A 26,494-nucleotide genomic window follows, 5' to 3' on the forward strand; every position below is an offset into this window, starting at 1 on the left:
AGGTTTGTGACCGGCGAAAGCATGACACTTGTGACGTCATCAGGCGGAAATCGAGGGACCACTTTTTTGGACCCGGTAAGCACACCAGTCGGAGACGTGTTCCGGCACCGTAGCGGTGCTTCTGCTCGTCTGGACGCTGACGAAATGGCGCCGCCCCGGGCATTTACACGATAAAGGATGCGGACGAGCAGCTTGCATGCTTTTGCATTCACAACTCATAAGAAGTGCTTAAATGTACCTCGAGCTTTTTTTTTTCTTCTTTTCCAATCAACGTATTTGCAGTTTTTTAGAAGCCACAAAAAATGGGTATCATATTTTTTTAAATTTTTATTATTGAGTGTGTGCCTCCGACGACCCACGACTTTGATTATATTTGGTGTGTGTGTCTAAACCATAGAGAACGGCGCATGATCACGAAGAGGAGTGTGAGAACGACTCCATCCGGCCAGTTTTCGGGCGGAAAGAAAACAAATTTCGAGCAACAAATTGTGTTCTGGATAGTTGGGTCCTCATATGTCACGTACAAAAAGAACCCTTGGCAAGAATAACTACCCTGTCAGTGTCCCTTTAAAGGGGAAACTCCAGTCTCTGGGCTTTTTTCTTCATTCTTTTGGCCGAGCCCAATAAAAGAGCAGAAGCTTGTTTAGACTTTTGAACTGATTTCAACTATCTGTTATTTTTTTAATTAGTAGGTTACTTCTCATGAGAATTATAATTAACCATACTTTGTTTCCAATAACAATAGAGAAAAAGAATTTTTTAAAAAAGGATGTTGTAACATAGGTACTACAAATTATGAAGAATGCAATGTTGGAGGCACTTTTTAGATGAACCATTATTAGTGACTTTAAAACATATTAAAGTTCAGTGCTTAAAGGGGCCCTGCAATCATATTTAAGCGTCCACCTTTTTTGGGGTTTCCACGTCTCTTGGGGTTCGCGCAAGCCAGCGGACACGGAGTGTGTAACTAAATATCAGTGCGTCATATTTTAACCGGACGACGCGGAAACCTCCTCTACCGACGAGGGCGACCTGCGGTACCGAAAATGCAAAAAATGTGACGTCCTTGGTCCTGGGCTTACTACTGGTCAGAGCAGCTAAGAGCTTCTTTTTCGTCGAAATACAAAATATAAGTAGCGCAAACCATTTTTCAATTATTTATAAAAGTAGTTTTTGTTCAGTATTTTCGATCAGAAAAGAAACGAATGCAGTTCATAAAGTACGGAAACAAGAAATGACCCGTCGACATACCCGGCACCATGCGGTGGAAAAGGCGACGCATACTAGAGAGGAGTAGTGGGATCAGGCGCCGACACGGAAAGGTCCCAGATGTACGCGGCGGCGCTGCGGTTGTATGGACAGCAGGATCCGACCGGCTCCGAGCGTTCCGAAGGCCTTCGGCGAGAAGCTTTGTGTTGCAGTTTGGCCGTTTCGCGGTATGGCAACGGGAAGTGGCTCCCATTCTGAACTGACCTTTACCCCGTGTTTGCTGTCGTTTGTGGCCAATGAAGTGTCATGCCGAATTAGAGTTTAATCGCCCAGCAAACGCAATGAGAGCCGCTCTGGCCACCCGCTGCATACAGCCTATTTAGAACATGCTTTAGTGGTGCCCTCTCGCGCCGTCGACACGGAGTGCGGCAGGCGTGAGCGCTCGATGAGCTCACTACGCCTCCTCTAGTGCACGGCCACTCAAGCAACCAAGGACGTCATGAGGGAGGTTATTTTTTGCTTGTTTTTGTAATTTTAATTTGCCCATAACTTTTAAAATAAAGCGAATTTCGAGAAAAGAAGTTTCATCAAGTTACTACGTTCAGTGTGCTCAGGTTGGGTGCAAATTAAAAACCAGTAAAAAAGTCCTTGCAGGGCCCCTTTAATGTGTGGCTACCAAGCAATAAAACATTATTTCAGTTAAAAATTTTCCTACACCTATATTGAAAAATTTGCTTCCAACATTGCATGCTTTGCCCATTAAGCTACATGGTGCTAGAAAAGTTCTTTCTTTCTGCCCTAGATGTCAAGATAGCCCTTCAGAAAATTTGTGAGGAGTCCGAAATTTGTGTTTTGACAAGTGTTGTTTTAGCATCAGCTTCAGTGCAATTTCAGCCTATATAGATATTATAAAGTGATATTAATATTAATCTTAAGATGAGAAAATCTCGAATATTAATCTTCAAAATAAGAAACTTGGCAGATAAAAAGAAAAATAGCTGCAAGAGAACCATGCACGTCAACCACTTGACCAACCATGGGCAACGGCTCTTTTATATATAAATGGAGCTCAACACCTGTCCCATAAACCTCTGTAATACGAGACAGGAATAGCAATATGTCGAAAGTCATGTCTAAACTCGTACTAAAACCTTTGTTTCGATGTTTCACTTCTCGGTTTCAACAGATAGGCCGCGTGAGTGGAACTTGGGGAGTAGTCGGAGCTAGATTTGGTGTCCAAAACAAATAAAACGTTGATGAAAAAAAAAAAAATCACTGAAGCAATTGTGAATAACAAATGTGACTGCACCAAATGTCGACTATAGTGCTAAAATGTGCACTATTATTCTCAATATTATTAGCGCTCCTCTTTGGACGCATGTCATAGTGGTCGCAGACAGCCGACTAGAATCTGCGCTTGCCGCTCTTGAAGCTATTCCAACTGGAGAAGGATACTCAACTCTCAGCACACGGCTATAAAGTTTTCCGAGCTTAAGTGTGATTGTTTCACGCGACACTAGTTCTCTCGGCACACAGCTTGTGCAAAAGCACCTTGACCTGGCTGGCCTCCATTGCTGCCACGGAGCACACTTTTTTTCTCCCACGAAAAACAAGGGTAAAAAAAAGAAGCTTTTCCCGGCACTGTTCCTACAATCTACCGTGGAGCACAGATTGCTACCCATTGCAAAGGAACTTTCAACCTTGAAGCTGTGAAATCTCGATCGCTGATGCCCGGAAGGCCACTTCGCTGCTGCCCCGGGTTGCTCGTTCGCCTGCCTGCCGGTGACGTACGCGGGTAGGGAAAAGTAGGGATTTTTCATTGTTGCCAGTAGAGTCGCCTCTTGGAACCCTTGTGGCCGGTGTAACTTGAAAATTCAACTACGGTACTTCATGGAAAATCTTTTTTTTTTTTTTTCAGAAAATATTTTGGCTATTAGTTGAGAAAGGGTTATTGATGCGGTGTGCCCATTTCCAGCCAAATTAGAGACTATAAAAAAAATGGTGGAATTCCCCTCAAAGGTTGACCAATGAGCAGAAAGGAGAAAACTCCCTCAATTCCTCCTTTCCATTTGAGGAAGAGGGAGACCCTCCTTTTTGCAGGGAATAGCTCAGAGACTCGCTCCTGTGGGGGAGAGGAGAGAAAAGTGTGAGGAAATGGAGAGGAGGAAACGGAACCGGTTTTCTTCCCAGCAGAAGACTAGTCTATTCGCGACTCCAGCAAAACGGACGCCGCCAAGCGGGAAAACCGGGAACCAGCCGGTCCAGGTCGCTCCGCGCCCCGCCGCGTCTGTGATGGCTTTCGCGGACGCGTGCTGTCGGCGCGGCGGCGAGCAATGTAATTTGACGAAGGTCCGAAAATTTCATAAGTTTGCCTGAGCGTTCATTAGTGTGGTGGAGCCTCAGTAGATTGTTTCTTACCATCACGTGTTTGAAAGCCCGTTTATTCCACAACACACGATCGCGTGCTTTCAATTTTTTGGATGGGGAGGAATCACGGAAAAACGTTTTGATTTCTCGTCTATCTCTAATCACGATCAAAGTGACGACTGCTTGGTAACTGATAAGCGGTTTCTTTATAAGGATGTAGAACAGTAGACTGAGGTCGACAGACGAAGTGTTTCACTGGAGGGGACACCAATGTTGCAGTCAAGTGAATGGGAAGGTTGGATAGCTGCTTTCCTTGAGTTTGGTTGTGCTCGACTAGCTTCAGGTTAATTTGGGCCACTAACGCCGGCCGGTGCGTTGGCTATTCATCTTGGCGGCTTTTCGCCGAAAAAGACCGCATTGAAGGAGTTGGGCTAATTTCGCAATTACTTGATTGATTAATGAGGGAAATTATCTGCTTTCAAAAGGTCGGGGACGCGTCTCGCAAAGATAGAAGCTGTCACGTCATTGGGATCTATCGCGCCTCCAATACGTATAACCCCTGTCAAATCCAGCAGCAATATACGTCTACATTGCTCAAGTTGACCGGCCACAAAAAAAAAAAAAAAATAATAATACTAATTTTATTCGTTGAGGATTCGAAGTCAAGTTCAATGCAGAGAGGTGTGAGTGAATCTCCGATGAAGACTCTCCTCACCTTGTCCGCATTCGTCTCCGTTCTACCGGCTAGAACCATTTGGCTAAGTTTAAGTAGTATCTCTCTGTCTGTTAAATATACTTTTATTCAGCAGTTCACCCTAATAGTTAGTCAACTAAGTTCATATTTCAACCCGAAGAACATCCTAATATCGCTTTAGTGGGACCATAGTACGTAATATAATACATAACCGCATATTCATCAAAATGACTTCTCGATTGCTACTAAAACCTGAATTGAAATACGAGTATCAGCTGCTTAGTGAAGTGCCAGCGAGTTGACATGCTCCTTGGCTCAAGAAGCGCTTGCTTAATTTTCGTAATTTTCCTGCAGCCTGTGTTCTTGACCGAGCACACGACTGCAGCTGTTTCTTGAAACGCGGACAGGCACAAAAGCTCAATTTCGCGGACAGGCAAGTCGCATGATCGAGGCATGCGAGTTAGCTGAACATTACTTTTGGTGGAACAATTTCGTAGCCCTCGCCGCTTTCCTTAGATGATCAAAACTAATTAGAGTCTATCACCGTTTCTCCGGAGCCCATAGTTTCGGTTTTGATCGAAGTCTCCGCAGCGAAAGTTTGACATGAAAAGAACAAAAAACACCGGCAAAACAAAACTATGCTCGGCAAGTTTATGCGCACCGGCTAAACTTAACTGTCTCAGTTCAAATACCCATAAAATTTGGCATTCAACAAAAGAATAATTGTTAAATTGAATGCGCCACCCATTCAGGCGGCCTGGCCGAGCCGACGCGACCTGGACTCAGCCGCCATGTTTGTTTGGTGGTGGCGCCCCCTATAGGTCGCTGGAGTCGCGAATAGGTCGGCCTTTAGGACGGGAGTTGAGACTGTCATTTTTAAACTGTCTGATGGGGTGTCTGTGTTTGTTAGCAGAATATGGTTTCGTTGCTGTGGTTGGTGAGCTGAAAAAGTGTGCAGATCTTTGTACTAGACTATGAACTCGTTGTAAGGACACTTGAAAATGTTTAAGGATATTTGGCAGTTCAGCCTCCCTCGGCTCTTGGCTGTTGTATATTTCCCCGTTGAAGCATTGACATCTGAGGGGAACGATCCATTATCCAAACATTCTTGATGAAAAACCTCATCCTAGAGTCTCGGCAGTAGTATCGGCAGCATTGCCAAGGCTAGCGAAGATCACGGTTTTTCACTTTCTCCTCGTGTGCCAGTTTAGATAGTGCTTTTATTGCGGCTGCCTGATTTTTGCTAATTTTATCGCAAAGCGGGTCGGTCCCGGGCAGAGTTTTCGATCGGATTACCTTGGGCAATTTTGGTTTCTTGTGGATCTCATGAAAAAGAGGCTTCTCATGGGGCGGTTATGTTTCGGTTCTCTTCAAAAGAGGTTGGATTAAAAGGCATTGCTTCCTTGTGCATCTTGCTCGCAGTTGGAGAACCAGAAGGAAGCCTTCGAGCAAGAACTGCAGCAGCAATTGCGTAGACAGGTGGCAGCCCACACGGAGCACCTCAAGGAGGCCTTGGAAGACCAGCGGCACGACCTAGACCGTGCCTTTGGGCAGGCAATAGAACGCAAGATCATTGAGGAACGGAGCCGTCACAATGCGGCACTGGCTGCTTCGGTCGCTAAGCTCCAGGGCATGGAGGGCTACCTCAAGGGTGAATATTCTGCTTTTTTCGTTTGGACTTGTGCTGTTTGCTGTGTCACGGGAGTTCGCCTTGTTTCACGAGCCATGGCTGTCTTTTAAATTGTTTGAGCTTTCTGTAGCCTTGCTGGATAAATTATACAAAGTTTCTTATGACAAAAATAAAATTTCATTTGCAGCTTGATCACCTTGGAAATTTTAAACCAGCTTAATGATTCCGAGTAATTATTTTTCCCGATACAGAAGTACCTTTCCTTCATGCCAGTTAAAAATCACAACTTTTCCCTCTTCGTCGTTAGTACAGTCTGAAAGTTTGGGAAGGAAAACCCAACTTTTACCAGGTATTTGGCAAATTTTAGAAATCTAAAAACAAAGAGCCCTTCATAAACAACTTTTTTGGGGGAAAGTTTTTCGAATTGATATAGAGTGCATGAATGTAAACTTTACAAACATGCTTATAGCTACGGTATTTGGCAAAATTCAGAAATCTAAAAACAAGGAGCCCTTTATAAACAACTTTTTTGGGGAAAAGTTAATTGAAGAGAGGTAGAGTGCATGAACGTAAACTTTACAAACTTGCTTATTGCTGCACAAGACCAGAGAGGCACGGCATTCGTGTCTTGCCTTGAATAACTTGTGCACTGTTTATGAACAAGGCGCACGGAACTGCTTTCCTACGGAGGTCGTGTATAGCCTGTCTGGAGAAGGAGCTTAATATTTAGAGAAGTAGGAGGAAAGGAAAATGGTACAAAAACGTTCAGCCTTTCCACTCTTGTGAAGAAGGAAGAGCAGCGGAGCAGGTACTCGATACACTGCCGCAACGCGCACGCGCCCGTTTCCCGCTTCTTCTTGTTTGACACGCCAACCAATCATGGATACGTCTCCGGTGAACCAGAGTCGGTCGCACACAGCGCACGTGACGCCAACAGGTAATCCACGAACTCCCTCCGAAACCTCACAGTCGTGCCCGGGATTTGTTCAGCCGGCGTGGAGTGCTGTCGTCGCTGGGCCTCGCGCTTACGCTTGGCGTCCGTGGCACGATCATCGTCCATGGCGTTGGCCCGCCGGTGCCCTTTACATCGCTAATTCTGTTCTCGGCGGAGGCTCTCCAGGCGAGCGATGTGCTCTTTGGCAAGGGACTCTGAAGCGTTCGACGCAGTGGAAGTCGGGGCGAGAGCGGCTTTGCGGCGGTTGCGGACCCATTTGCGCTGCTGCGTGCGTCGCCGCTCCTTGCTCAGCCAGTCTTCTTTCCCCGAAAGGGCGTGCGGCCGACCCATCCCAAGTCCAATCTGAAACTGATAAGAGTGTAGGAAACACCGCGCAAAACAGACGAGGACGAAGTAACACTCGTGACGAGCGCTGCGCTCGTTACGTGTCGTCTGTTTTTCGCGCTGTTTCCTACAATGAATTCCCACCAACGTGCCCAACTATCCATTCTTCTATGTTAGCTGGAAAGGTTGGCGCCATCTACAAGCGACGGCGGCAACCAGACTGGTTGTGTGCTTGCCGCCATCACTTTTAGATGGCGGTAGCTGTCCAGGTAGGTTTGTGTCGACATACCGGACACAATCCTGGGGAACCTAGCCCCTAACAGCTCCGCTGTAATATGTGTTTCAGAGCGTCTTTACTCGCCTTATAGTTTGTTTTATCTTAGGTTGTACTACAGTCGAAGGCTCGAACGCATACAACCACAAAGACATACTAAAAGCACAAGTCATGGTACATTCACTGCCCTTGATTCTTTTAGTCGATGAAGGACCACACAGGAAGATGGATGAATGCTATGATGTTGCACTTTGACGCTGGTTGGTCCCATTGGCTCGTAGCAGTGGCTGCACTTTAAATTAAGATGAAACGAAGTGTTATTGCTCATCAACTGCGCTGGTTGGTTGATGCTCTGGCGGATTGATCGCCGACATCGTCTGAATTTTCAGACCATGTCGGCGATGTGAAGACCTAAAAGTTGCGAGAAAACATTGCCAAATTGTAGGATGGCGGCTCCTGTGATAAGGCAGAACCAGGGTCTTGTACTCCTTATGAAATCACTTAATTACAGTCAAGCCCGGTTATATTGCACTCGGGTATTTCGAATTATTGTTTATATCGAACAGTCCAAACATCCCCTTGAAAATCACATGTAACGGTATAGCAGCGTTGTTTGTCTGTATCAAACTCCCATGTTGGGGATACTTGATATAGCAAACTAAAACGGCCGCCCGCCGTCGGATTGCGCAGGCAGCGAACACATAGCTCGCGTTGCGGGGCTGGCAGACCGCCAAGCCAGCATACGCGCATGGGGGTACGCCGCAAAAGAGCAGTTGTAAAAGAAAGAAAAAAAAAAGAGGAACCGTAAAAAAAATAAAAGAAAAGAAGAAGAAAGTGGAGGATGGGCAAAAGCAAGGGGAAGGGCACGCGCACACGTAGGGAGGGCAGGGAGTGCCTGCTGTTGGAACAATAGCGTGCGCTCTTTCCCCAAACACCGCTGTCGGTGTGGGACTCCTAGCCCCAAAATAAAATGAGCAAAAAAAAAAAAAAAAAAAACGAACAACTTCGTCAAGTTGAGTGTGTCGATAACACCGGTTCAGCAATCACACTTTGAACGCCTTATCTTTGTTTACCTTTTTCTTTCTCCAGTATTGCTTTGTCCGTCTTTTTCTTTTTTTGCCTGTTCATTGAGTTTGGTAGGTTCATAAAACTTGGGGGATACAACTTTGTCGATAGACGAGCTAGGCTTCTGCAGGCATTTTACAGAACTTATATACACAGGGTAAAGGAACTACTGACTGTGAAAGTGTGAGGGAAGAGAAGCTTTATCACAACTGAAGTGTTGTGCTGTGATTAATTTTTCATCAATTGTTTAGTACCTACGCATTGAAATGGAACCTTCTCCGACTAGAGCCTTATTTCTAAAAAGAATGCCCGGTGTTCCTTTGGTACCCCATCGATTCTTATTACAGAAGATAAGTAATATGCTCCAGTATCAAAGAGAAATCCTCTGTCATTATCAAAGATGAACCCATTTAGCGATGCAATCACTTTTTCATTTTCAAGTGATGTGTTAGCAGATGTTGGCATCTGCTCCGAAAGGATCAGTGACTGCTCCGAACCAAAGTTTTGTTTGCTACAGAACCTGCTACGAAAGGCCAAATGCCGCTTCCATTACTGTCATTTTCGAGAACAAACACTTTCTGCGCCTCTTCATTTCGTTTTATCTTTTCGTACGTCGCAACTGTTGGCTGCTTGCATCCTACGAGGGAAAGTAGACGCGCGGGCATTGTTCATAATCGCCAGTTTGTGGAACCCGACATAGGCTGATAGTTTGTGCGCCCTCGATCCGACAGCCCGTGACGAGCTGGACCGAGTGTCGCAGCAGGCCAAGGGCCTGTGGCTGGCGTGCCAGGGGCTGAAGCAGACGCTGGTGTACGGCCACACGAGCCGGGAGGGCCCCCAGCCACTGGCTCAGGACGTGCAGCCCGTGCGGGAGGCGGCCCCCATGAGCCCGTACGTCCCGCTCGTGTTGGCCAGCATCCCCGAGGAGGCCCTCAGCCGCGGGGTCTACCCGGAGGTGGCCCTCAAGGAGCGCTTTGCCCACGTCGAGCAGGTCTGCCGCCGCGTGGCGCTGGTCGACGAGCGAGGCGGCAGCCTCTTCCGCTATCTGGCGTCGTACCTCCAGTCCTTGTTCATCGTTTACCCCAAGGTGAGCTGTGCGCTTAGCATTCAAGTAGCAAAGCTGGAGGAAAAGGTCCGCCATCTTCTTGTGTGTTTGGGTTGCGTCGGAGTGGCAAGGCATAGACGCGGACACTGATGGTCCCGGTGGGCCCAGATTGCTGACGAGGCTTTGTTAAACAGAAAGAAGCTAACTGTCCCTTGCCAAGCCAGTGCCTAGAGTCTCTGACAGGATGAGAATGACAGGGCGTGTCTTTTGAATGCCTAGCCTCCAGCACGTGCTCGTTGCCTCTCATTTGGCTTTGTCGACGCCTGCTTGCTCAAAGCTCACAAGACTCCAAAGTGTTACTGAAGGTGGGAAGCTCACGCTGGTGTTGGCTCTTTTAGCTTTATTCTGCGAGAAGAGTTGACGAGCAAGTGAACATGTTCGACGCATTGTGGTAAAGTCAACGCACCTAACCTTTAATTTGCTTCTTTTTTTTCCACCTTTCTGTCTGTTTTGTTCTTTCTCTCAGGACCATTGATGTCGGTGCTTACAATTTGCCACTCTCCGCTCTTGTCTTTACCCCCCGGTTGTGCGAATCTCGACTGCCTATCACTGACGGGAGGGTGGCTGTGGGAAACAGCTCCGCTTGGAACGCAAACACTGAAGACACTTCCACAAAAATTAGATGATAGTGATTAGACACATGTTCGATCTCGATATGCTGCCTAATTTTGTTTGGAATTTTCGTACGCATATCTTCTTACAAGTGCAACGTTCAAAATATAATAATGAAAATCGTTGAAACTGAAATGTCAGAATCTGAAAGTGAGACAGAGAGAGGTGACATAATCAGTATCTGCGGACACAGCTGCGGGGGTCTATACACCAACTGAACTCTGTTACATTACGCGATTGTGGTGCTGCATCGGGCACACACTCGATCTGGGGCTGTGGGCAGAAGTCGCCATAAGGGACAGTCATTCCCGTGTCGTTTGGAAAGAAATCATACTAAAACCTGCCTTCTCGTCAAAATGCCACGACTGGGGCTGTATTAAAACAGCCAGGAAAGGTTTGAAGATCAGTTTTCATGTGTATTCTGTGTGCTCAGTTCGTCCGAGAATGTGTATAGGTGCTGTGAAAATGGAAACCAGATATTGTTGGACCATGATTGCTTGTGCGGAAGGCACTTTGGGTTGAATTCACGGATGCTTGTGGTCGTCAGATTTATTTGTTTTGTTCCAATACGAACGCGGAAAAACTGCGTCCGGATCACCTCCGGACCACGTTCATTGCGTCTTCACGTTCAAACGGCCGTCCCATTGTTCAAACTGTCGTCTGATAGTTCAAACTGTCGTCTGCTCTTTCAAACTCATTCAAACGACAGCCGCCAGTAGACCAAACATTGTGATAGGAGGAAGGGCAGGCCTCAGAAGACTTAAGTTTGAAGGTTGTTTGGGTTAAATAGGCTCAATGTAAACAGTAGATAGTACAAGGAGATGTTGATAATTGCTCCCAGTAGTCATCACTGACTTTTTATGCGTGATTCGCTTGATTCGATTCTGCTTGTGATTTTTCAGTGGAGCTGTTAAAGGGATACTTCAACGAAATTTGAAATATTCCCGTCGTGTTCAAAAATAGGTTGAATATGATCCACATTATCCGTAAATGACAATCGCACGTTTGTATTTTGAGCCTGGTGGCTGTATTTTTCGTTATAAACGGCCCACTCTGGCAAGCGCTCGGAGAAGGCCCAGCGGAGACCACGTGACATCCAACGCAATCGTGACGTATGTCGTCTCAAGACGAGCAAAGCCACGGCGAGGTTGACGTCGAGAGGATGGCCTAGTCGTTCCAGCCACCGAAGCGGCTGCTTTTGTACAAATTTTGAGTGACGGGTTAATCTTCTATAATCTTGTAGGGGGACAATAGCGACTTCTGCGACACACAAAAGGCATTCTCGGGAAGAGGGGAGTTCCTCCTGCCCCTCTTCTCTCGTCGTGGCCGGATTCGAGACAACCTCCGTCACTAGCTGCCAAGGTTGCTAGACGGGCATTACAAGCGAGGCGTTAGCGACATCCACCAGGTGCTCTTTGCTAATCGTTTAATTTGTTTTAAAATTCCTTTTCGTGACTTTTTTAACGAGATATTGGTATGTTCGATTTGATGGTGCTTTTTTGAACACATATAGACCAAAAAATGAGCGCCGAAATTTCGTTGTAGTATCCCTTTAAGGGGGAACACCGGTCTTGGAGCTTTTTTCTTATGGTCAAACCCATTGAAACTGCACAATCTTATTCAGCTTTTTGTGCTGATTTCAAATATCTGGTCATTTTCTCAGTCAGTAGAATTGTCATCAAGATAATTAAAACTCAACTGTCTTTCTTTGGAGGAACAATAGGGAAAAACTACTCAACAAAATATCCTCTTTAATGAATGGTTAGGTACCACGAGGTGTAGAGAACACAATGTTGGAAGCACTTTCAAGATTAACCCATTTTTAGTGATTTTATCACACATTGATGTTAAGTGCTCAATGTGCAGCTTAAAAGACATCCGTAAAGCGACAAAAAAGTTCCATAGCCGCATTCCTTATTAAATTTCAGTGAGGAAAAGGGAAGAATGAGCCTTCCCCGTTTTGCCATTATCAAACGATAGATTGACTAAAATGGAATTTATACCAAAAAGTGGAACAGAGAAAAATGTGTTCAAAGTGCTCTAAACCCTACCTTTTCTTCAGCTCTGGTGGACAGAAAATAATTTATAAAAAATTAACTATGCAGTGTAAATTAATTAAACTTTTTGGGAATACTCTCTAGATGTTGGTGGATGTAAATATCATTTTTCAAAATCAACCTTTTTTGCAAAACAATTTTTTTTTTTTTTTTGGGCAGTGTTTTCCCTTAAAGGAGCTGTGCGACAATTTCAGGGCTTTGCTTAAATTATTGTCGAAGTTGGTGCCTGACACTTCTGAAATGAACTATAGAAAACAGATTTTGCCTGGACACCCTAGTTTTTATTGTAAAAAACGAAGTCATGTAGCCAACAGTATCTATTTTTATTTATTTCTGTGCCAGTTTTGTTTGCCACCATATTTTTATGAAAGAAATGTCATAAAAAGTAAAAAACGAATGAGGCTTGTGCACCCTCACTTGGTTACCGTGAATAAATGCTGCCACAGCGACAGTAATTGAGGCTAATTATTTTGAAGAGACGCATCTCCAAAGTCCTGGACTAAACTGATGTTGGAAGTAACATCCAAGAACCACAGCGACTTCTGATTAGACACTGGAGGAAGGCAGGATCCACGAGATAACAGGTTTGACAAACATCTATGGGGGAGGAGTTTTGAAAACAATTGCCGCCGCTAGTGTGGAGACATTCAATGACCGTTGTTTACTGGTTTTAATCTGGGCGAAAATATTCAACCACCAGTGCTTTTTGGTTTTGACTGATTTTGTATTTTTGTCACCGACGGATGTTTATCGGTGTTTTTCAGTTAAAACCAGAAAGTGTACAGCCTAGTTATATGGCCATGAAGACATGATTTAGGGGGATAATCATCACGATAAGTCGAATAATGAACTAAAATTTGTTAAATAACTTTTCAATTGGTCAAAAACAACATATGGCTCCAATTAGAAACTTGCTGAGCGTCATCGAAAGCAACTATTTCAGTTATTTTTAGAACGATTGAGTGCATCGGAAGTTCAGTAGTGTGCTAAATTTACCACTCGTACAACAGACATAAGGCTAGCGGTGAGAAAACGCAGACGAGTAGACGGAAAAACCGCACGGGCGTGTTATCGCACCAGTAGCCTTGCTCTGCTGCACGAGTTGTAACTTTAACGCTCCGCCATGCTCCCCAATGATTTAGTGGATTTCCATGACGCTCGGCAAGTTTCTAATAGGAAACATATGTTTATATTCACTAAGTAAAAAGTTGGTGACCCTACTTCGATACAGCACGGCTGCATCGAAGTAGGGTCACCAACTGGTCAATTTTCGGGTTTCAAGCTTGAGTTCAGAGACAATTTACCAGATTAATAATGTCTTCAACTACGTCTGCGAATGAAAAAAAAGTTTTACTTATATGAAATGGCTTGCGAGCCGTCAAAGTTCGTTGGTTCTGTTAAATACTCTTTTAGAGAAAAGCCTAATAAAATGCCTACCGTAAAGTTCCGAAAACACGCCCACCCAAAATGAAGAGATAAGTGGTGAAAAACATAGTCTTTGGGGATGCCACAGCAAAACTTTAGCAAAAATTAATGATAAACACCCTGGCACCGGCTACAAACCACTTGATGCAGGTACTGATACCGCAGATCGCAGACACCGCAGTTTCGCTTTTCACGATGCGATAAACATGCGGGAATTCGCTACGAACACCTGTGTCACGGGAGAAAATGTCGCAGGTTACGGATGCAGCAGATGCGTGTTTCATGGTGCGAAGAACCTGCCGAGAAATCGCATCTCGCAGGAATGGATATCGAGGACTCAGCAGATTCAAGTTTTATGGTGCAATAAGCACGCGGACAAAAACACGGGAATCCGCTACAAATTCGTATGTCACGGGAACAGATACCGCAGCTCACGAACGCAGCAGAATCGCGTATGTCACGTTGCAATATATCCGCGGTATCAACTTGCGTGGAATCGAGATCACGCGCGCAGATCGCGGACAAAAACGCGGGAATCTGCTACAAATTTTGTCACGGAACGGATACCGCAGATTGCAGACGCAGCAGATTCGCATTTCACTGGGCAACACATGCAGGAACAACTCGCGTGTTACCGGAGCCGATATCGCGTTTGCAGATCGCGGGAACCCGCTATGAACTCACTTGTCAGACGTGCTGGTAACGGCAAATTGCGCGGTTGATGCGATTCCTGTCGGACATCGCGTGACGTCCGGCGGGAATCGGGGGCAACGTTTCGAAATTTTTATGTTACAGATATTTAGCCAGAAAAACGGGATGGGTGATCTCTCGGGGGCGGGCATTCTTTGCGAACTTTACGGTAGTAGTTTCTGTTCTTCCCGGTTTATTACAAAATTACTTTCTAATTATAGTTATTTTCTCACTGACATTTATACAGCTTTTTTTTTTTTTTTTTTTCATGGTATGTGACCTTACAGTGTTTCTTTTTACAAATACGTGAAACACGGAACTTACTGCATTTCTTTTTTTTTTTCGGACGTCATTGGAAGGCACTTACGAAAAAGCCTGTGAACCGTGGGTGGTGTATGTTTACCAACTGCTGGACAATTCGGTAATAATTAAAAGGCGGTTAGTTCATATAGGCATGAAAGTTCCATGTCTTTATTTCACAGGGTCGATATTAGTGAAACAATTTGCACAGCTGTAGACAAAAGCAATTGGACCAGATAGGAACAACCGAGTTCTTTGTCGCAAAAATATCTTTTCAAGGTACTCAATGCCTCTGGGTAAATTCCTAGATGTACGGTAGTTCAACTAATAAAACCGAGCAAGTGCATCACACGGACACACGCACACTCAGTAGCATTTTTAGCGAAAACCACGAACGCACGCCAGCATCCGCTGCTGTTGAGAATAAATCATGGGCATAGTCACGGTGTCGTCACTGATGCCGTTGCCGCAGGTGCACCACGCGGACACATACACACTGTCGGTAGCACGCATAGCGAAAACCACGAACGTGCAAAAGGAGCATCCGTCGCCGTTGAGAAATCACGGGCACATTCACGGCGTCTCCAGCGTCTTTTTTGCTCACTGGATGCTTCTGAAGCTGGACGGACAAAGATTTTTATCCGCACACCCAGCTGCTCTGGAAGATACAGGTCACAGACATGGAACATTGAGCATCCGCTCGGGGCCGCTGCTCACTGACGGAGAAAGAAACCGGTTTTCTTCAAAGGAGCAAAAAGGCCTCCTTACATTTTCCCCAAAAACCCAATGAGAGAGAGGGTGCGTGGGGACCCATCCTTGGTGTGTTCTAGGCACCATAATTACACACCCAGTCCCCGGCTTGTCTCGGCTTCCCCCTTCCCTCGCGTGGACTTCCAGTGAAGTTCGGTAAACGGGAAACGAGTCACTCGTTTCTGGTAACATTTCCACCAAACCAGGGTAGTCTGGTAAACGAAAGCGGCTGCCGGTGACATTCCAGCGAAATCTGGAAACCCGCTGCTGGTGAAGTTTCAGTGAAATCTGTTTGCCGGCAAATATTCCAGCAAAGACTGGTAAACTACGCTGGTTTCAGATGAAAACGGGTGAAACTTGACCAGTTTTCACCGGATGTCACAGGAAGTTTTTGCCGGATTTTTCAATAGGGATGCTGATTAGCATTTACCACCTCTGAGGTGCACAGAGAGTGCTGAATCAAGTTTTCAAAAGTCCATCAAGCAACATTGGCTGTTGACATTTCTTGGGCGTGTGACTCCTCGCCAAACGCAAACGCAGCGCTCGTTTTCGGTACGACCTGCAGCCGAGTTCATGCCAACCACTGATGCAGCTGGACTCGGATTATAGACCATTCTGGAAATATGCAGTGCCTCCCGTCGTCTTTTCGACGTGCTACAGCATTCCCATGTACAGTTTGTGAAGGCGTGCCCATAAATAGAAGAAACGGTTCTGTTGACTTAGCATTTCGCGATTTCAGAACGCAAAGAAAGCAGAACGATAACAGAATGGTGCGTATCGACTTTGCCATGTGTTCACTCTTTTTTCTTTGTGTTCTGAACTCGCAGTGGTAAGAGGGAAGGAGTGGACCTTTCTGGAGACGCCAGCGCCACCAGTGAGCGCTCTGGGGCATTATGGAAACTGTAAGAGTGTCGTGCCCTTTAGCCAAGCCAAGTCTAGCCTAGTGGAGGTTTTGCATGCTAGGTGGCGCTCGCTACTGCCCGAACTGCAGTACCATTCTTAATTCATTCATGAATCCAGGCGAGCTAATGGTCTTCAAACGTTTTTAAGACAAGCCACTTTTTTTTTTTTTTGGCAAAAGAAAATAAAATGTACCAACTAGCTCAACTGAGTCCCGTAACAAAAACAAACACAAATAAAGAAATGTTGGATGCGTGAGTGATACCTCGCTCTTTTGACGATGATCCATTCAAAAAAGAATGGTGACCCATCCAGAACGATGGCCCATTAAAAAAAGTGCAATGGACAGACATGCTGCGTGTCCAGGTGCGACCACGTCACCCTGAAAGATCGTCACCTGTCATGGCATGTTTCCAAAGGACGTGGGCGATTTTCCTTGCTACGAGAATTCATTATCGTAGCGTATTCGAAAAGACGTTCTTGTATTCTCGCATCAATCGACAAGGGCCCAGTGGGCAATTTTCGCGCTTCGTGTACAGCGTGTACAGCGCTGCAAAGATTGCAGTCTGCTGTACACAGGAACGCAACACGAACATAGACAACGTGGTTCTCGCAGGCGGTATGGCGGTAGCAGCAGACGACGGAGCAGCAGCCCTCATTGTTCACATAATGCCTCACGCACACCGCTTGACGGCACACGCTACTTTCCAGAAAGGTCCTAGGCCTCGAGATGCAATGTGGGATTGGCGAGAGGCCTTGTGGGATTTTCCGGAATGGTCTATTGGTGCTGCAGCTACTATACTCTGTTTCACCTTGTGTTGTACCACAGGAAAGGGCTACAAGTGCGAGCTCCTTGTTCTAGGGCACATCTCGGCGGCACAAGCTTTCGTGCACCAAGGGCAGCTGCCAACGCTATGAGCTCGCGCTTCTAGCCTTCGCTGCGGTACCACATGAGGTGAAACGGAGTATAGATGGCGCGCACTATTGAAAAAGGACCTATTGCATGCAATAAAAGTTGTTCATGTTGGGTTTACTACAGTTGATCGAACGCCATTTCATCGAAACTCGTTTCAGAGAACGGGCACGTTTTATCGAAGCTCGGTTTCGAGAAGGCGGAGCCGCAATTGAGAGAGATGCCGTTTATAGAAAAGAAACGCTATTACTTCTCACGTGTATCACTGGGGCGCGTGTTAACCCCCGTGTTCACGCCGCTTTGCGGCGACAGTCTACGGCGGCTCATTACAAAAATGTTAACCCACCTGACCCATCCGTACACACTGTTTCGCAGCAGCCGAATTCGCAAAAGGAGGCTCGTCGCCATTTTCTCTTAGCTGGGTTCCTCTATAAAGGGATTTGATTAACTGGTCGGTTAAAAGGCGTTCGCTAAAACAAGCTTCTCTAAACCGCATGCCTCCGGTTTATATGCTAGAGCTGTCACTTTGGAGGCGCCAGTTGCATGATTTGACCACCCTGTGGCCTCCTTGCAGGAGCTGCCAGAAGAGGAGCTCCTGAACGAGCAGCGCGTCAATCCTGAAATGTGGGACACGTTCGATGTGCTTTCGCGCGTGCGCTACTGGCTGCTCCACGAAGATCTCGAGCAGGCTCTCCGGTACGCCACGCAACTGCGCGGCGAGCCTCGCCAAGTAGCACGCGACTGGATCCGCGAAGTGCGGCTGCATCTGGAAGCGAAACAGGCGGCAACAGCACTCATGGCTTTTGCTGCTGCCACCATCGCTGAAGATGTGCAGTAACGCTTGTGATGCACATGTGCGCCTCTCTGCTGCGAGGTTTGAGCTGCGGGGTGTGCTGGGAGGTTTGCCTACCTGCCGCCCTCCGGTCTTTAGTGGTGGTCGCTGTTCGGAAAAGGCTTGCCTCAGTTTGGCTGGCAGGCTGCTGTCAGCAGAGCAGTGATTCCTTGAGGGCCGTGCTGGTTTGGAGTGTGCTGAACTTCGGTTTCTGTATATGTGCATAGGGCTGTGGTGGCACCTGTGAAAAGGATGTGGCCGGCGTTGTATGACTGCTAGTTAATTGCCTCGAGTTAAGGAAGTAAAATGTTTAGTTACTGGGATTCCTCGTTGCCCAACTTGTGGTATAGTTTGTTGGTTTATTGTGAAATGTGTGATCTAACGAGGTAGAAGGTTACACTTTATCTCTGGGAGGACGCTTTTAACTGCCATAAATGAGCTTGCGTCTCGGGGACGTTACATTGCCAGACAGACGTGACAGCCAAACTGCAGCAAGCATCTTTCATGTCAGGACCAAACTTTCTGGAAGTTAGGCGCATTGCTCAGAAAGCATCCTCATATGCCACATCGGCTGCTGAGTAGGTTGAACCATTTTCTCTTTAGAAGGGAGCACACAATTTACTAATTGGTCTCTAGACCCACCATCAGTTTGGCAGGCCAAATTATTGGAACATGGAATATTTTGGAACTTTCTCTGGCTTCTAAGCAAAAAGCTAGTGCACTTTTTTTTTTATTTTTTTTAGTGGGTTGCTGTGGTTCTATTGCCTTTATTTTTGTTAAACGTGATATCTTACTGCATTACAATATTTAATTTGAATTTTGAATTCTTCCTTCTGTTGACTACGTTCCTGGCGACTCCGAGCGGTTCAACTCGCCACGTGAGTGATTTGTAGCAGTACCATCTAGAAGACAAGGCGTGCACATTTCCTCCTACGTCAACACTAGTGACAACTCTCGTTATCGCGAGCGCGTCCCCGATGCGTCGGTGGCGTTTTTCAACGAGCTTGGTGCTGGCGCGCAGTGAAGCTTCGTTGCATCGAGCTTCAACGCGTCGGCTTCCTGGGGCGGATCGGGAATCCACCAGCGTTTTGGATCCACTAACGAAGTAGTGGGCATTGCAAACCTCGTCTTCTAGATGGTATGTAGAGCCTCGAAGGTCTTGTTTATATAGACAATTCGTCTGTCTCATTATTAAAATGAAAACAGCTTTGCAACTATTCAATTCTAGACTTGCTCGTGAAATTCAGCCTTCAAGAAATGATAAAAGTAGTGCACTACTTGATCAGGATTCACCACCTGTATTTTCATGTGCAACCCACGAGCCCTCCGAAATATAGTTTGTTCAAATTATCCCTCGCGTGGCCTTTCGAATGTTCGTTTCTATTCGCTATACTGACTCCAACATTACACTCTCTGCTTTCACACACATCCTCTTGAAGTTGTTTTATACACCCTACAATCCCGCGTTCTTCTCGAGAGGCGCGTTGTCTGCTAGTATCAGGTGCATATCGACAAAAATTAAGAGTACCCGGTACGATCATCTGATCATTCGCACGAAGTTCTTGAGCAGGCCCTCCGCGCTGAGGTCTGCGTAGCGTATAGTGCCCGCCATGACGCTGCGAAGCACGTTTTCGACGACATAACGCACACACCGTTCAGCGTGACGTTTCAGCACGTAGGTAAAGAGGTTCGCGATGGAGCCCCCGTAAATGTCCATTTCATCGATGGAAGCATTCAGGCCGATGATCTTTTTTGAGCGAGAGCGCGTGCAAGCGGCCCTTGCCGCTCTCGAAATCCGTGCCGGCCGAGAAGTTCATACTGACGGCTTTCACGTCGAAGGAAAACTGTCGTCGGTTGTGGTATAGAGGCGAGCTGACGAAGGGGCTGCCGACGACGCGGGCCGGGGTCAGGACTACGGTGAGGGCGCCGTGGAGGGGCCCCATCTCGAGCATGGAGTGCACGTCCACGGTGCTGGTGAAGCGCATCACCACGGCGTCGCTGCGGTGCAGGGTGCGGATGCCCGTGACGCGGCCGTTGAGCTCCCGCAGCAAGCCGGCCCAGTCATCTTCGAGGACCATCGGCTGCACGAAGATTGGGTTCAGGAACGACAGCTTGGCCACGCTCTTCACGAACTCGTCCACTTTGGTCTGGTTGGATGGAGCGTCTGCGCGAATAGTTTTAGTAGATCGTTGCGATGACTCCGATACCCGATACTCCACCGCCGCCTTTGCGTATGCGTCGTATCGTTGTCAGGGATATCTGAGGTATTGGAACGATCTACTAAACCTCTAATACTGATGCTGTGGTTGCGAAAGGTTGCATTCCTTACCTGTGTTTGTGGTGGCCGTCAAGGAGTAGGCCATGGCGGTCAGAGTGAGCACGCACTGGTTCGCCAGAAGTCCCGTGCATAGGGTGCTGGACCTGGCCATCGGACGAGAGCACGCATCTCCTCACAGCCGTCATGGTTTACGCGTCCATCCTGGATGGACTTGTGTTTCTCTCTACAGCGAGCCGCCTGGTGCGGTGTGGCGGTGCCCTGCTGACGTAGCTTCGCGAGCTTTGTGGGTTTTATGCTGCCTTCTTTTCTTCGCCATGGTGTACGCTAGACGCGTCTATCGTAAAAGAAAATGCCCTTGTTTGCCCGTCCCGTCCACGCGCCACGAGCGGGTTTTCATGTTGTACAGCGTACATATAACTACGGAGGCAGTGAAAAAATCGCAGGAGGACGCATAAGCTTCGGATTTAAGAGTGGAACGCGATAGCTAAACATAAACCCCTGCTCGTCCGCAAGCGTGTCTATGAGGACTGCGTACCGTAATGTAAGGCAGGCTTAGGGCAGGATGTTTTGAGTTGGAGTTTAAAAAAATGCCACCGTCACCCTTTTATAAGAAAACAACAACTTTTTTCTTTAAGTTACGAAAACTCTTCCCGTAAAAACTTGAATTGAGCAGAGAAAGATAGTTGTCTCATTAGGCACTGCTTGCTTTCTCTGCAAAAATCCTGAATCTTTAGAACATCTTTTTAGATTGCTGGGACGCCCTGCCGTCCTGTGACGTTCCCCAGAGGGCTATCAAAATATCTTTCTTTAACTCCATACACACTAAAAAGAAGAAAGAAAAAAAAAGGGGGTATATTCTTACACCACTTGTCACATACACGACACCCCTAAACTTCAGTTGAACGTGCAGCGCACTGACGTTGAACCGACGCTACCAAATTTCACGAGAGGCTTGATAGCCGAGTCGTACAACTCATTAAAAAAAAGCTAATGTTCGTGTAACTGACTGAAGAAAAAAAAAAAGGGGGGGGGGGGGGGTTCTTGGCTTTACCAGCCCTACTGCAAAACCTGTTTTTTTTTTTTTGTTTTTTTTTCTAGACATACATATTTTAGCTGCTTTATATGTTGCATCGCACCGTCATCAACCCTCGAAAAAGTTGGGGAGGTCCGTTCGACGTCAATGCGCTGTACATCCAACTGAAGTTATGGGGTGTCATATATGTAGGATTCCGTGTTTTCCGACCTCATTTTTCGTCAGATTCGGAGGATGTTTTTGGGAGTTTTTTTTATTTTTCCAAAAATTCGGAGTTTATTTTTGTTTGTCCAAAATCTCCGAAATTCGGAGCTTAATTTCGCAGTGTTTCCTATGAAAAGTAAATAATATCCGGGTGTAAACGTATGTTAAAGAAAAATGCGCTTATATGAATTAATATTTCTTAAGCTGGATCTGGTGTCGGTGCCGTTGCATTGGCAATACTAATTGTACCCACGGCAAAAGTTGCACACATCTGTGGCCTCGATAAACGTCCATACCTTAAAAAATAAACTCCCGAGATAGTCGCTGGGAAGCAGGTATTCATCCCATCCTATTCCATACTACGCGGCCGCGCGAGATGGAGTGGTAAAGGATATAACAAATTTCAACTGGCCCTCTTCCAATTTTATGCAATCTGTATCGTCCATTGCTTTAACTGTTAAAAAAACACAACCTCTCCTTCCTCTTAAAACACAAATAGTACGGCCCAAACTGGAAACCAATACAGAAGCTTTTGTCGTGACCCAAAAGCACAATGACATGTCGTCCTGAACCTTGACGAGATAGCGGCAAGACCCCTTTTGTCAATGATCCGAGATTTGAAAGATAACTGTGGTGGCATTTTCCCGTGACCATTGACCCTGTGCGCTGATCAAACTTAACTGTAAAATACCGTCTTTATTTAGTTCATTTGGGGAAAGAGGAAAAAGGGGGGGGGGGGGGGGGGGGCATTGACGCATTAAAATTTGGAGTTGATCGGATAAATCAGAATTGACCAGAATTTTACCGGCGGACGTTTTTCGGAGTTCTTCGGATTTATCCGAAAACACGGAACCCTGCATGTATGTGACAAAGGGAGTAATGGCTACACCCTTCTTGTTTTAGAGTGTTTGGCATTGTATTAGGTTTCTCCTTGTTGAAAAAAAAAAAAAAGAATTGTTGACGTAGTTCAACAGGGAATTCTCTCTTGAACTACGTGGGCCTGCATAGAATATGGCGATGCAGATTGGCGGTACTACAGTGGCCTAAAATGGGGTAGTGGGCTCACCGCGCCCGCTTGCTAAGGTGGTTCATGTCTAAATTGAGAGTTGGCGCGCCGGTCGACTCCTCCTGAAGCTTTCCCGCGCGTCTCTGCGATCGCGTGCGCATCAGCGCTTCTGTGTAGGGATGCCGCGAACCACCCTAGGTTCGAATTCGCAAGGTTTCGATATTTTCGAACCGAACTGATGTTCGATTTCGACAAGTTTCGATATTTTCGACCGCAGGGAGGTTCGAATTCGAAAAATTCGCAACTTTCCAAAATCGTGGGGTTTCGAATTCGAAAAGTTCGAAGCTTTCACGGTTTCTAAAAGTTCGGGTTCGATTATTTCGAATATTTGTTTACTTGAGGTTTGATAAATTCGAAGATTTCGAACTTCCCTAGTTTGAAATTTGAGAGATTCGAATGTTTCGAATTTCTTTGGATCTAAAATTCGAACGTTTCGAATTTTTAAATACATAAAGTTCGATAAATTTGAAGATTTCGAATTTATTTCTACATAAAGTTCGAAGGTTTCGATTTTCTTTATTGCTAAATTCGAGAAAAAAAAAAAAAAAAAAAAAAACTTCGAAGGTTTTCGATTTCTTTTAAGTCTAAGTGCGCAAACTTCGAAGTCCGGTTTTCATGTTCCGCCACAGTTTCCGTTTCAAATAACGTTTTCACACCTCACTGGTTTTCACGAAATCAGGTTTAGAAAAGTTCGGGTGTGATATTTAGACTGCGCGAAGTTGGTCAGGCAATTAAATGAGACGAGAGTGCCCCGGATGTGCTGGAATATTTGCCAGTGCAGTGACGTGTAACAATAGATCAGTAATTGTGACCGCCAGCCCGGGGTGGTCATTAACGTGCATTACGAAGTAGTGATCCTACGAACGCACTGTTTAACGATACACATCCAGTTCGAAACGGCCAGGGGCAGGCAGGTGTTTGAGGTTCAGAAAAACCTTGAAGTGATCTGGCAAACTGCCACCCTACCCCCTTGCACGCTGGTAGTAATCCGATCGAACGCCGCCCGAGTGACGCTGGCATGTAGTAAGTTTAGTTTGTACATGATGCAAGATCCTGAGACTGGGAATGAAATTTGAAAGAAAAAGTAAGAAGACAGAAAAAAGGGGACAGGACAACGTCTCAAACTCAGCTCAGGACAACGTCTCAAACTCAACTCAGCTGAAAACTCGGCTCAGGAGTAACGTCTCAAACTTAACTCAAGTGAGTTTGAGACTTTGCCCTGTCCCTTTTTTTCTTTCTTCTTACACTATTTCTTTCGAATTTCATTCCCAGTCTCGGGATTTTGCATCATGATCAACATACACCAACTCGCCTGCACCTTGACAATTTTTTTGTTTGTAATTGCTTTGGAGGTTTATTTTCTGAGGCGGAAGAAACGCCGAGCAAAAAGCACAGAAGCTGACGCAACTTGAGGTCGAGGAGCGTTTTACCATACCAGCAGCGTCAGAAGAGGAAAAACGGGAGGGAAAGGGGGGGGGGGGGGGGGGGACGAAGGGAAAGGGAGGAGCTCCAGTCTCTTCCGCGCCCTCTTCCCAGATATTTCGGACCTTAAAGAGAACAATACGGGGAAAGAGGGCATGGTCGAGCTTATTTTAATCTGAAATTATTTATGCATATGTAGAGCAACTGTCGCTCTTCACTGCATAAAAGATCGCGTAGATGGTCATTGTTAAGGCTGCGGTCCCACGGCAGCCATCTTGAACAAGGCGTTAGTTCAACCAATAGATGGCGACACGCACCCGTGGGGTGGCCGAAACATTGGTTCACAGTGGGATGGCTCGAGCACCATCACGTTCCCCTCGTTGCCTTGCTCGCGCCGCTGCCAGCTGTGCTCAGCTAGCTCAAGTAGCGTGGCCCAGCAAACGGATGTATGCGAGAATGTCAGGCTGGGTATAAATTGTTTTCTGATATAGGGAGATGCGGTTCCGCGGTTGTAACGGGCTTTCGCAATAAACCTTACCAAGAAGGAATCAAATGTTGAGTGACGTGTCAATATTCTATCAATAAAACTTTCTTCTGCAGGAATGCGCGCTCAGTAGACTAAATCTTCCAAGAAACCAGTGGAAGCGGACGTCAAGTAAACTGCTTCGCGATTTACGGTACTTATCTCACCATTGTATTGAAGACTAAAATAACGTCACGAAATATTCTGTTTCACGGGGTCCGGAAGATGTTGTAAAGGTTGTTACATTATAGGTTCCCAGAAAACAAACGCCGTTGCAATATTTTCGGAAGTACCGACACACATAATGTTGTAAGTACAGCTTAGGAAGAATATGGTGAAAACCATCAGAAGAAATAGGAAGACGTTTATTTGCAGTGAAGACGCTATGAATGAACGGCGTTTAGCGACGGCAAGTTATGAGCGTTCGGGAATTTATAAGTTCACGTGATTGCTAACTATGGACATGCGGACAATAAAGACCAGTTTTGTCGGGAGATGGTGTTGCGGTGATGACCTGATATCGGACGACACGTGGCAGACGAACAAGCAAGTTTCTTCTCAGCGAATCAGTGTCCACTGTCAAGCACAACACGTGGCTACCGACTTTGTCGACGTTTCGAACACTTACCGCTTTCGACAAAAGTCCTGGCACGTGGGCTAACTTTCTGGAAAGACTCGAAGTCTTCCTTGAGTCCAACGCCATCATGAACAGTAACTGAAAACGATCCACTATTCAGTCGGTGGGTGGCGAAACGTATCCAAATATGCGGAGTCATGGTCGATGCGTACTCTAAGTGGCTGGAAGTTTACACGATGCCTGCCACGACGTCCAAACACGTCATTGACGTTCTACGGTCTCTTTTACCTACGTTTGCCCTACCGAAAATACTTTTCTTTGAAAACGCGCCAAATCTTGCTTCAAATAAAATAAACGAGTTTTTGAAGAAAAAAAAAAAAAAAAAAAAACCGGCATCAGGCATCACATTAGTGCACCATAGCATCCTGCAACTAACGGGCAAGCAGAACAGATAGTGTGCGAAACGAAAAAAAGCCCCTTTGAAGCTTACGGAAGGAGCAGTTCAGTGAAGAATCGCCAGGTTCTTGTTCCAGCAGCACGCGACGGTCTCATCTTACACAGTAAAAACACCCGCCGAAGCAATATTCGGCGGACGAAGAGCCACACCACTCGATCTCATGATACTATGGCAGTAGTGTTGACGATTGGGCTAGTTGGTCATTCATATTAGCGGAAAACAAACTGCGCAAGGACAAGGACAGAGTAGAAGGCGGTAGACAGACACAGCGCTGTCTTACAACTGAGCTTTATTGGCACTGACAACCTGTATAAATACACAATTTGCCCGGCCCAAAAGCCAAGAAAAGAAACACAAGAGGAGGACTACACGTGTTCCTCGAGTCATCTGCAGGGGTCGTTGCTCTCCGATCTGAGTAGAAAAATACACTACTTTTCCGTCAAGGCTAGTGACGGGGCACTAACACACTCAGAGCCCGATTGTCCAATGGCGCGGGCTTCTATAATCTCACGTGTCAGTTTATCTTTTTGTTTTCTGATGACCGTGCATCGTTCAAAAAACGGAGTACATCCGCAATCGCGGCAATGCACCCCAAGGTGCCCCGACACAACCTGAGACACATTATAACGATGCTCTCTTAAACGCTCATTAAGACAACGTCCTGTCTGCCCTATGTATCTCCGGCCACAGGACAGGGGAATCGAGTATATATATACAACACCCGCAACGCATGTAACAAACTGGCTTTGGTGTTTCTTGGTGCACACCTGTCTCTCTATTACATGAGAGTTCACTCTTTTGCACATCATAGATAGCTTGCCTGGAGCCGAAA

General features: G+C 46.2%; 1 protein-coding gene across 2 annotated transcripts in view; it reads left to right on the forward strand.

The window, feature by feature from the left end:
* The window catches only part of LOC8033730 (MICOS complex subunit MIC60), a 36,320-nt gene extending 16,868 nt beyond the window's left edge, over positions 1 to 19,452 (forward strand). For both annotated transcript variants that reach the window (XM_029977470.4, XM_029977473.4), the window contains exons 13-15: positions 5,693 to 5,921; positions 9,250 to 9,605; positions 17,845 to 19,452. In XM_029977470.4, the coding sequence (XP_029833330.3) occupies positions 5,693 to 5,921; positions 9,250 to 9,605; positions 17,845 to 18,108 (849 nt within the window). In that variant the 3' untranslated portion in view covers positions 18,109 to 19,452. The remainder of the gene's footprint in view (positions 1 to 5,692; positions 5,922 to 9,249; positions 9,606 to 17,844) is intronic.
* Positions 19,453 to 26,494: the final 7,042 nt, after the last annotated feature.

The sequence above is a fragment of the Ixodes scapularis genome, unplaced genomic scaffold (assembly GCF_016920785.2).
Source record: "Ixodes scapularis isolate PalLabHiFi unplaced genomic scaffold, ASM1692078v2 PGA_scaffold9__187_contigs__length_104089568, whole genome shotgun sequence".
Lineage (NCBI taxonomy): Eukaryota > Metazoa > Arthropoda > Arachnida > Ixodida > Ixodidae > Ixodes > Ixodes scapularis.